We start from the raw sequence: 12,889 nt of genomic DNA on the forward strand, positions 1-12,889 counted from the left end.
ACAGACGACACTCAGATGCAGGAGCAAAGAAATGATAAATGTGGAACTTAATATTTAAACAGGAAGCATAACATGAAAGTTTAGAAAATTGGCGAGGGGAGGAGCAAAGATGGCTGAATAGGAACAGCTCCGGTCTACAGCTCCCAGCGTGAGCGATGCAGAACACGGGTGATTTCTGCATTTCCATCTGAGGTACTGGGTTCATCTCACTAGGGAGTGCCAGACAGTGGGCGCAGGTCAGTGGGTGCGTGCACTGTGCGCGAGCTGAAGCAGGGCGGTCCATTGCCTCACTTGGGAAGCGCAAGGGGTCAGGGAGTTCCCCTTCTGAGTCAAGGAAAGGGGTGACGGACGGCACCTGGAAAATCGGGTCACTCCCACCTGAATACTGCGCTTTTCCCACGGGCTTAAAAAACAGCGCACCACGAGATTATATCCCGCACCTGGCTCGGAGGGTCCTATGCCCACGGAGTCTCGCTGATTGCTAGCACAGCAGTCTGAGATCAAACTGCAAGGTGGCAGCCAGGCTGGGGGAGGGGTGCCCGCCATGGCCCAGGCTTGATTAGGTAAACAAAGCAGCTGGGAAGCTCGAACTGGGTGGAGCCCACCACAGCTCAAGGAGGCCTGCCTGCCTCTGCAGGCTCCACCTCTGGGGGCAGGGCACAGACAAACAAAAAGACAGCAGTAACCTCTGCAGACTTCAATGTCCCTGTCTGACAGCTTTGAAGAGAGCAGTGGTTCTCCCAGCATGCAGCTGGAGATCTGAGAACGGGCGGACTGCCTCCTCAAGTGGGTCCCTGACCCCTGACCCCCGAGCAGCCTAACTGGGAGGCACCCCCCAGCAGGGGCACACTGACACCTCACACGGCAGGGTACTCCAACAGACCTGCAGCTGACGGTCCTCTCTGTTAGAAGGAAAACTAGCAAATAGAAAGGACATCCACACCAAAAACCCATATGTACATCACCATCATCAAAGACCAAAAGTAGATAAAACCACAAAGATGGGGAAAAAACAGAACAGAAAAACTGGAAACTCTAAAAAGCAGAGCGCCTCTCCTCCTTCAAAGGAACGCAGTTCCTCACCAGCAACGGAACAAAGCTGGATGGAGAATGACTTTGACGAGCTGAGAGAAGAAGGCTTCAGACGATCAAATTACTCTGAGCTACAGGAGGACATTCAAACCAGAGGCAAAGAAGTTGAAAACTTTGAAAAAAATTTCGAAGAATGTATAAGTAGAATAACCAATACAGAGAAGTGCTTAAAGGAGCTGATGGAGCTGAAAACCAAGGCTCGAGAACTACGTGAAGAATGCAGAAGCCTCAGGAGCTGATGCGATCAACTGGAAGAAAGGGTATCAGCAATGGAAGATGAAATGAATGAAATGAAGTGAGAAGGGAAGTTTAGAGAAAAAAGAATAAAAAGAAATGAGCAAAGCCTCCAAGAAATATGGGACTATGTGAAAAGACCAAATCTACGTCTGATTGGTGTACCTGAAAGTGATGGGGAGAATGGAACCAAATTGGAAAACACTCTGCAGGATATTATCCAGGAGAACTTCCCCAATCTAGCAAGGCAGGCCAACGTTCAGATTCAGGAAATACAGAGAACGCCAAAAAGATACTCCTCGAGAACAGCAACTTCAAGACACATAATTGTCAGATTCACCAAAGTTGAAATGAAGGAAAAAATGTTAAGGGCAGCCAGAGAGAAAGGTCGGGTTACCCTCAAAGGGAAGCCCATCAGACTAACAGCGGATCTCTTGGCAGAAACCCTACAAGCCAGAAGACAGTGGGGGCCAATATTCAACATTCTTAAAGAAAAGAATTTTCAACCCAGAATTTCATATCCAGCCAAACTAAGCTTCATAAGTGAAGGAGAAATAAAATACTTTACAGACAAGCAAATGCTGAGAGATTTTGTCACCACCAGGCCTGCCCTAAAAGAGCTCCTGAAGGAAGTGCTAAACATGGAAAGGAACAACCGGTACCAGCCGCTGCAAGATCATGCCAAAATGTAAAGACCATCGAGACTAGGAAGAAACTGCATCAACTAACCAGCAAAAGAACCAGCTAACATCATAATGACAGGATCAAATTCACACATAACAATATTAACTTTAAATGTAAATGGACTAAATGCTCCAGTTAAAAGACACAGACTGGCAAATTGGATAAAGAGTCAAGACCTATCAGTGTGCTGTATTCAGGAAACCCATCTCACGTGCAGAGACACACATAGGCTCAAAATAAAAGGATGGAGGAAGATCTACCAAGCAAATGGAAAACAAAAAAAGGCAGGGGTTGCAATCCTAGTCTCTGATAAAACAGACTTTAAACCAACAAAGATCAAAAGAGACAAAGAAGGCCATTACATAATGGTAAAGGGATCAATTCAACAAGAAGAGCTAACTATCCTAAATATATATGCACCCAATACAGGAGCACCCAGATTCATAAAGCAAGTCCTGAGTGACCTACAAAGAGACTTAGACTCCCACACATTAATAATGGGAGACTTTAACACCCCACTGTCAACATTAGACAGATCAATGAGACAGAAAGTAAACAAGGATACCCAGGAATTGAACTCAGCTCTGCACCAAGCAGACCTAATAGACATCTACAGAACTCTCCACCCCAAAGCAACAGAATATACATTTTTTTCAGCACCACACCACACCTATTCCAAAATTGACCACATACTTGGAAGTAAAGCTCTCCTCAGCAAATGTAAAAGAACAGAAATTATAACAAACTATCTCTCAGACCACAGTGCAATCAAACTAGAACTCAGGATTAAGAAACTCATTCAAAACCACTCAACTACATGGAAACTGAACAACCTGCTCCTGAATGACTACTGGGTACATAACTAAATGAAGGCAGAAATAAAGATGTTCTTTGAAACCAATGAGAACAAAGACACAACATACCAGAATCTCTGGGACGCATTCAAAGCAGTGTGTAGAGGGAAATTTATAGCACTAAATGCCCACAAGAGAAAGCAGGAAAGATCCAAAATTGACACCCTAACATCACAATTAAAAGAACTAGAAAAGCAAGAGCAAACACATTCAAAAGCTAGCAGAAGGCAAGAAATAACTAAAATCAGAGCAGAACTGAAGGAAATAGAGACACAAAAAACCCTTCAAAAAATTAATGAATCCAGGAGCTGGTTTTTTGAAAGGATCAACAAAATTGATAGACCGCTAGCAAGACTAATAAAGAAAAAAGAGAGAAGAATCAAATAGATGCAATAAAAAATGATAAAGGGGAGATCACCACCGATCCAACAGAAACACAAACTACCATCAGAGAATACTACAAACACCTCTACGCAAATAAACTAGAAAATCTAGAGGAAATGGATAAATTCCTGGACACATACACTCTCCCAAGACTAAACCAGGAAGAAGTTGAATCTCTGAATAGACCAATAACAGGAGCTGAAATTGTGGCAATAATCAATAGCTTACCAACCAAAAAGAGTCCAGGACCAGATGGATTCACAGCCGAATTCTACCAGAGGTACAAGGAGGAACTGGTACCATTCCTTCTGAAACTATTCCAATCAACAGAAAAAGAGGGAATCCTCCCTAACTCATTTTATGAGGCCAGCATCATTCTGATACCAAAGCCAGGCAGAGACACAACAAAAAAAGAGAATTTTAGACCAATATCCTTGATGAACATCGATGCAAAAATCCTCAATAAAATACTGGCAAAACGAATCCAGCAGCACATCAAAAAGCTTATCCACCATGATCAAGTGGGCTTCATCCATGGGATGCAAGGCTGGTTCAATATATGCAAATCAATAAATGTAATCCAGCATATAAACAGAGCCAAAGACAAAAACCACATGATTATGTCAATAGATGCAGAAAAAGCCTTTGACAAAATTCAACAACCCTTCATGCTAAAAACTCTCAATAAATTAGGTATTCATGGGACGTATTTCAAAATAATAAGAGCTATCTATGACAAACCCACAGCCAGTATCATACTGAATGGGCAAAAACTGGTAGCATTCCCTTTGAAAATGGGCACAAGACAGGGATGCCCTCTCTCACCACTCCTATTTAACATAGTGTTGGAAGTTCTGGCCAGGGCAATCAGGCAGGAGAAGGAAATAAAGGGTATTCAATTAGGAAAAGAGGAAGTTAAATTGTCCCTGTTTGCAGATGACATGATTGCATATCTAGAAAACCCCATTGTGTCAGCCCAAAATCTCCTTAAGCTGATAAGCAACTTCAGCAAAGTCTCAGGATACAAAATCAATATACAAAAATCACAAGCATTCTTATACACCAACAACAGACAAACAGAGAGCCAAATCATGAGTGAACTCCCATTCACAATTGCTTCAAAGAGAATAAAATACCTAGGAATCCAACTTACAAGGGATGTGAATGACCTCTTCAAGGAGAACTACAAACCACTGCTCAAGGAAATAAAAGAGGATACAAACAAATGGAAGAACATTCCATGCTCATGGGTAGGAAGAATCAATATCGTGAAAATGGCCATACTGCCCAAGGTCATTTACAGATTCAATGCCATCCCCACCAAGCTACCAATGACTTTCTTCACAGAATTGGAAAAAACTACTTTAAAGTTCATATGGAACCAAAAAAGAGCCCGCATCGCCAAGTCAATCCTAAGCCAAAAGAACAAAGCTGGAGGCATCACACTACCTGACTTCAAACTATACTACAAGGCTACAGTAACCAAAACAGCATGGTACTGGTACCAAAACAGAGATATAGATCAATGGAATGGAACAGAGCCCTCAGAAATGATGCCGCATCTCTACAACTATCTGATCTTTGACAAACCTGAGAAAAACAAGCAATGGGGAAAGGATTCCCTATTTAATAAATGGTGCTGGGAAGACTGGCTAGCCATATGTAGAAAGCTGAAACTGGATCCCTTCCTTACACCTTATACAAAAATCAATTCAAGATGGATTAAAGACTTAAACGTTAGACCTAAAACCATAAAAAACCTAGAAGAAAACCTAAGCATTACCATTCAGGACATAGGCATGGGCAAGGACTTCATGTCTAAAACACCAAAAGCAATGGCAACAAAAGACAAAATTGACAAATGGGATCTAATTAAACTAAAGAGCTTCTGCACAGCAAAAGAAACTACCATCAGAGTGAACAGGCAACCTACAAAATGGGAGACAATTTTCGCAACCTATTCATCTGACAAAGGGCTAATATCCAGAATCTACAATGAACTCAAACAAATTTACAAGAAAAAAACAAAGAACCCCATCAAAAAGTGGGCGAAGGACATGAACAGACACTTCTCAAAAGAAGACATTTATGCAGCCAAAAAACACATGAAAAAATGCTCACCATCACTGGCCATCAGAGAAATGCAAATCAAAACCACAATGAGATACCATCTCACACCAGTTAGAATGGCAATCATTAAAAAGTCAGGAAACAACAGGTGCTGGAGAGGACGTGGAGAAATAGAAACACTTTTACACTGTTGGTGGGACTGTAAACTAGTTCAACCATTGTGGAAGTCAGTGTGGCGATTCCTCAGGGACCTAGAACTGGAAATACCATTTGACCCAGCCATCCCATTACTGGGTATGTACCCAAACGACTATAAATCATGCTGCTATAAAGACACATGCACACGTATGTTTATTGCGGCACTATTCACAATAGCAAGGACTTGGAACCAAGCCAAATGTCCAACAATGATAGACTGGATTAAGAAAATGTGGCACATATACACCATGGAATACTATGCAGCCATAAAAAAGGATGAGTTCATGTCCTTTGTAGGGACATGGATGAAGACGGAAACCATCATTCTCAGCAAACTATCGCAAAGACAAAAAACCAAACACCGCATGTTCTGACTCACAGGTGGGAATTGAACAATGAGAACACTTGGACACAGGAAGGCGAACATCACACCCCGGGGCCTGTTGTGGGGTGGGGGGAGGGGGGAGGGATTGCATTAGGAGACATACCCAATGTAAATGACGAGTTAATGGGTGCAGCACACCAACATGGCACATGTATACATATGTAACAAACCTGCACGTTGTGCACATGTACCCTAAAACTTAAAGTATAATAAAAAAAAGAGAAAAGATCAGATATATATTGTTTATAACTTTGTTACTCAAAGTGTGTGGAACTAGCAACACTCGCATTCCCTGCAGCCTGCTAGAAATGCAAAATCCCAGGTCCCACCCCAGACCCACTGAACAGAAACTTTTAATAAAAGAAAGGTCATTCATGTGCATGTTAAAGTTTAAAAAAAAAAGTGTGTGGCACCTCCCTTCCACTTTCTCTCACTTGCTTCTTCTTTCACCATGTGATGTGCCTGCTCCCCCTTTGCTTTCTGCCATGACTGTAAACTTCCTGAGGCCTTCCTAGAAGCTGAGCAGATACCAACACCATGCTTTCTGTAAAAGCTGCAGAACCATGAGCCAATTAAGCCTCTTTTTTCCTAAATTACCCAGGTTCAGATATTTATTTATAGCAATGCAAGAATGACCTAATACATTACATAACCATGCTAATCTGTCATCCCACTACTAGATGTTTATCAAAGAGAAATAAAATCCTATATCCAAACAAATACTTGTATATAAATGTTCATAGCAGCTGTATTTATAATAGCCAAATACTGAGAACAATACAAATAGCCATCAAAAGATGAATGGATAAACAAATCATATTATATTCCTACTATGGAGGACTACTATTCAGCAACACAAAGGAAGAGATTATTAATACATGTAACAAGATGAATGAATCTCAGAATAATTATGTGGAATAAAAAATGTTAGTTGAAAAACAGCATGCACTCTATATAATTTCATTTATGTAAAATTCTAGAAAATTGCATTCTAACCTATAGTGACAAAAATTACATAAATGATTGTGGGTTGGTGGCAAGAAGGAATTACAAAAAAAGCATAAGGAACTTTTGAGAGAGATAGATGTGTTTTTTACCTTGAGTTGTAATGGTTTTACAGATTTATACACATGTCAAAACTCATCAAATTTTACACTTTAAATATATGCAATTTATTATACACCAATTAGATCTCAAAAAAGCTGAAAAAACATGTAATTATTTGAAACAAAAGTCATGACACTATATAATGTGAGGCTATTATTTATGTAGATATATTTGACAATAGCAAAAAAGACAAGGGGGTGTATACGTAACTATACTGCTCCAAGGTCCTACATTTTAAGTTAAGTAGAACAATGTTAACTTTAGATGGTATTTTGATAATTTAAGAATGCATTTTGCAAGCATTAAAGCAGCCTCAAAAAATGCAAAAGTGGTATAGGTAAATAGCCAATAGAGGAATTAAAATAGAATGACAAAAATATTCAATTAACCAAAAGAAGACAGGGAAAGTATAACTGAAAAACAAAGAACAGATGGGATAAATCTCAAAACAAATAGAAACTAGTAGAAATAAGATTAATCATATCAATAATTACATTAAATGTAAGTGAAGTAACACTTCAAATTAAAGTGAAGAGATTGTCATCCTGAATAAAAAAACAAGACTCAACTCCAGATTGTTTACAAAAAGTATATAAGAATACGAACTAGTTATATGTAAAATGATGAGAAAAGATACGATGTGAACCATAAGCATAGGAAAACTGAAGTGTCTATATTAAGATTAAACAAAATGAACTCAAAAAAAGGAGAATTATCATAGCTACAAAGGAACATTTTATAATGATTAAAGGAAAAACCTAATAAAAGTATATTTGCTCAATAATTTAAAAATGGATACAGCAAAAATCAATAACATTAAAGGGAGAAATAGATAATTCTAAAATTATATTTTAATATCCCCTCTGAGTAATTAATAGAACTAAATAAAATATCAATAAAGACATAGAACTAGGGTGAGCAAAATTTTTCTATAAAAAGCAAGTCAGTATTGTAGGATTTTCAGGCCAATGTAGTTTCTGTCACATATTCTTTATTTTGTTTTATGTTTTTGTTTTTTACAACCCTTAAAAATGCAAAAACCATTCTAAGTTCATAGAATGTATAAAAACATGCTACACACCAGATTTAATCCACAGGCTACAGTTAGCTGACTCGATACAGAAGATCTGAATAATACTATCAGCCAACTTGATCTAATTGAGATTTTTTTTAACTGCAGATACATTCTTCTCAAGTGTACATGGAATGTTCACCAAGACAGACCACATTCTGAACCATAAAACACGTCTCAACACGTTGCAAAAGATCATACAGAGTATGCCCTCAGACCACAGTAGTGTTTTTTTTAATTAGACATTAGTAATTTTAAGATATCTAGAAAGGTCCCAAACATTTGGAAATTAAACAATACTTTTCTAAATAACCCTACTTTGACCTACTAATGCGTCAAAGTAGGAATTATAGTAAATGTTAGAAAATTTTTAATTAAGTGATAAAATACAACATATCTAAATACAACACACTTAAAGCAGTGCTTAGGGAAATTTAATCTTTAATTGCTTATGTGAAAAAAGAAGAAAGAGAATGATTTAAAGAACAAGCAAAATATAAATAATTGGTAGGTAAAGGATATATGGGAGTTCTTTATGCTATTCTTACCACTTTTCTGTTACTTAAAAAGAAAATGGAAAGTTCACAAAATACTCTCAATTTAGTTATTCATATGTGAGGGTGAGAAGTCAAAACAGATAAACAAAATTGGCTCAAGATAGTAGACTATTACTCTTTCTATTAGAAATCCCTAGAAATAGCCCCCCACCCCCCATAACAATATATAAGAAGTTTTGGTAAAACACTGAGGGTGACAGCAAACAAGAAAATTTCCTGTAACTAATAAAAGATAGAAATCATATTGGATGATATATACTGCGATAAGAATATAGAAAACCACAGTTAAAACAGTGATGCTCTAAATTAAAAATTCTCAGATCTGAAGAAGAATAATTAACTAATTAAATAATTCTAGAATCAGAGATTAACTAAAGAATAACTTCCCAAAGAGTAGGCTGGGTAGGTTAATTCCTCCTCTTCCTTGGCCTATATCAAGGTATAGGTTAGAAAGGTATTTCCCTCTGCATTAGTGGTTTGTAACATTGCCTGCACATGAAATCATCTGAGGCACTGAGGAGCTTTAAACATTACTAAGCCTAGATTCTGATTTAACTGGTCAGACACGAGACCTGAGCATTAGACTTATGTTTGGTATTAAAGAAATAGCATAAACAGGAGAGAAATAAACTCGCCTTACAAAGGTTATTAATGTAGAGTAACTGAGGACTTTGGTCCTGGCACAAGAATTTGGACGTGGCTCAAAGGAACAGAAAAGAATATTAAAATGTAAATGAATTGGTATTTCAAGTAGGCTCTAAGTGGACTATTTAATAAACGGATCATTTGGAAAAAAAACCCATCATATTGGAATGCAACTATGCTGTTTATACAAAGAGTTAAATTTATATGGAAATTTAAAAATACTAGAAAAATACAGGTAGGTATTTTTATAATCTTAGTTAAGTCTTGACAAACACACCACAAAACTGAAACCCTAAAGAAAACATAACTTAAATGAACAAAATAAAAAATGTAAATTTATCTATAGAGACAACACATGATTAACCAGTTAGCAATACAAGTAAAAGTGAGAATATATGTAGTATACATAAAGACAAAAACGATAAACATTTTAAAAAATCATTATTTTGTAACAGGCAAATGGAAAAAGGACTTAAGTGTGTACCACTATAACATCAATCTATAAATCAAATGTTATTTTAAGGCCCTCACCAAAAACATAAATCATTAGAAAATTCTGCCTAATAAATAAATTAATTGATTTTTGCTACCTATTCCATTTTGCAGTATACAAAAACTTTACTTACTAGTTGATATATGTTCTTGACTGTCTGCAATTCTTTCCTCTACTGATTTTGCAGGTGCTTTTTTGCTACCATGAATGGTGGTTGTGGAGAGTTCTTTCAGTTTCCAGTGGGTCCAAAAGCCTTTTTGAGGTTTTAAACCTGTTAATATAAAATATATATTTAGCCAAATAAATTTGGATTTTGAAAATACCTTTTGTCAAAGCATTTTTATGATAATTATACATTTCATCCTGACAACAAAAAAGTTCCTTTTTTGTTCCTTTTAAGCTGCGTAGGATTAGATAAGTCATCTAACCACTCTAAACATCTGTATCCTCAGCAATAAAAATGAGAATAACATAAATTATTTTGAAATATATGTTACAGTGTTGGTAAATGGGAAAGTACGACACAAATATGAACTAATATTATTATTAATATTATATGTTAACAATAATTATGACTATAAACTAACATGCTCATAAATGTAGCCAATATTTTCTCAGCGGTGAGTGTTCAATGAGGGTTATTCACTAGACTGAGCCATCAAATTGTAATTTTCTAAATGTTTTTAGATACAGTTATCACTTATTTAGCAGACTTCAGTTTGATTCACTTGAGTGCTTCTAGATAGATTGCCTATGTTTTAAAATATTGTGCCTTAATAGAAAAATTGAAGTATAGTAAGGCCAACAGATCAGCAGATTGCATTTGTAAAGACGGTTTATTACTCACAGTTCCCAAGAGTAGGGGGATGTCATGCCACAGGGGGCCACATGGGCAAGCCCTGGGGCCAGTCAGGAGGCAGAGAAAGAGGGGAGAACTGTGGGGGAGAGTCTTTATTGTGCTTTCCTTAGGAAGGAAGAGGCAAGGCAAGAAGGCCTATGATTGACTAGTTTAAATAATTTCAGCAGGCTTTAGTGCATAGGAGCTATCCCTATCTGGTACCTAGTACTGGGATGATTTGGGCAGGTGGATAGTGACCCAGAGTGTAACAGCCAAATAAAGGAAATGGTTGTGTGTGACCTCTGAATTGGTTGGTTTGTTTAAAAATCAAAAAGCATGTAAAAAACATGCTCATGGGCAAGTTGCCTCTAGGAATTAACTAACCCTAGGAAGTGCAGTCCTTCTAGGGTCATCAAGGTCCCAGATGTCAAAGTATCAGAATATAGAAAATAAAATACATGGTTAATACTGTCCAGTATTGCATAAACCCTACTTGGTCCTGATATATAAAGAGAGAGAGGGATTACTATGTACCAAACTATGTGCTTGACACAAGGGGCGCAAAAGTCATTTCAATCTAGTCCCTGTCTGCCATCAAGGCAGACGTGAAATTATTTAACATGGTGCCTGATCCCTAGTAAGCACTTAATATAAGTTAGTTTCACTGTTACTTTTTTTTTTTTTTTTTTGCAAATTAGCCACTGGTTGATATCTGACTACATTCCAACATTATTTACAAGTTTTAATTCAAACTGGTCACAAAACATGAATTGTTCCAAAGAATGACATTAATATAGAGCCACAACACTCGAAATTTATCTTTTCACATTGCCAGTTTTAAAAAACTAAACTCTAGTAGGATCTATTCAAGTATTTCCTAGGAAATTGTTATCCTACAGGATTTAGAAACAAATGGCACATAAAATAAAGGAGCTAAAAACCTAAAATGTCTTTGCAATTATTTGGTAACTTACATATATTCTAATTTTCATTTTTCATTTTATAAAATTTATACAGACATACAATTTAAAGAGTGAAACTATATGCCAAACTATTTGTTTAATTTCCAAAGTCCCATAGTTCCTCACACATCCCCAAGACCATATCTTGCTTCCCAGAAACAACTATCTTTATCTGGGACCCATAACCATAGCACACACAAAAAAGGGCTATATTGTTCATTTTGATGTATTAATTTTAGGCATTCTATTGACGTCCAACTAGGGAAGATAAAGATTTAACGATCTTTCACCATCCTATCCCATTATCACCACATACAAGCTAACTTTCTATTCTTTACATAATATCAACTGTTATAATTTTCATTGTGTGAATATCAGCATTTACATTATTATAACTATGTAAAATCTTGTTGACAGCTGAACCAGTTTTCTCTTTTTGAATATAGAGAATAATGTGGACAATTGAGACTTTAAAAATGAATCTGCTATACTTATTTTCTTAAGAAAATTTCTTTATCTGAAGTTAATAATTGTTGGATGTTTTTGTTTTCTTATGTTCTATGTACTTACAATTAACTTAGCTCCAAACTGCTCCCCCCACTACTGTCTAAATTGCCTTTGAATACATTCAGATGCATTAGAGATGCTTTCAGTTTAATATTCTTAGAGACATCTCTCCCAAAGCCTGCCAATGTGCTCAAATCTGAACAAATTTTTTCATTAGGCCTGTGCAGTTATCATTTAGGGAGCTCCCTTCACCAATATTTTGGAGATTCAATTTACATGTCTCAGGTGCTAAAGCCTCCATTTCTTGACTCTCATCTTAACCTCTTCATCAATTTATGCCTTATTTTGGTGGTTTTTTTTCTCCAATAACTTGATGAGAAAAGATGTATATAAGTTAACAATGTCTTTAGTTCAACTTTACACTTACTTGACAAATTGGTTGGGTCTAGGGTCCTAGGTTATAAATAATTCTCCCTTAGAATTTGTAAGACATTGTTCCATTGTCTTCCATCTTTCAAAGCTGCTGTTAAGAGGGATGATACAATTCTGTTTCTTAATCTTTCTGTTCTCTGCAAGTTTTTTTTTTTTTTAGCATTTTCTTTTTGTTCTCTGGGTTCTGAGGACTCACAATTTACTATGGCATACAGCAATTTTTATCCATTGTCCTAAGCACTAGATAACCTCTTTCAAACTAGAAACTCAAGTTTTTCAAGCATGGAAAACTTTTTGAAGTAATTCTTTGATTATTTATTTGCTTTCTCTCTGTTTTCTCTTTTTGAATATAATATAGAGAACTGAGATGTCAAA

General features: G+C 36.8%; 1 protein-coding gene across 5 annotated transcripts in view; it reads right to left on the reverse strand.

Moving 5' to 3' along the window:
• FAM227B (family with sequence similarity 227 member B) overlaps positions 1 to 12,889 on the reverse strand; it is a 284,908-nt gene that overhangs the window by 174,637 nt on the left and 97,382 nt on the right. For all 5 annotated transcript variants that reach the window (XM_055362964.2, XM_063698984.1, XM_055362963.2 and 2 more), the window contains one exon: positions 9,909 to 10,046. In XM_055362964.2, the coding sequence (XP_055218939.1) occupies positions 9,909 to 10,046 (138 nt within the window). The remainder of the gene's footprint in view (positions 1 to 9,908; positions 10,047 to 12,889) is intronic.

The sequence above is a fragment of the Gorilla gorilla genome, chromosome 16 (genome assembly GCF_029281585.2).
Source record: "Gorilla gorilla gorilla isolate KB3781 chromosome 16, NHGRI_mGorGor1-v2.1_pri, whole genome shotgun sequence".
In the NCBI taxonomy this organism is placed as follows: domain Eukaryota; kingdom Metazoa; phylum Chordata; class Mammalia; order Primates; family Hominidae; genus Gorilla; species Gorilla gorilla.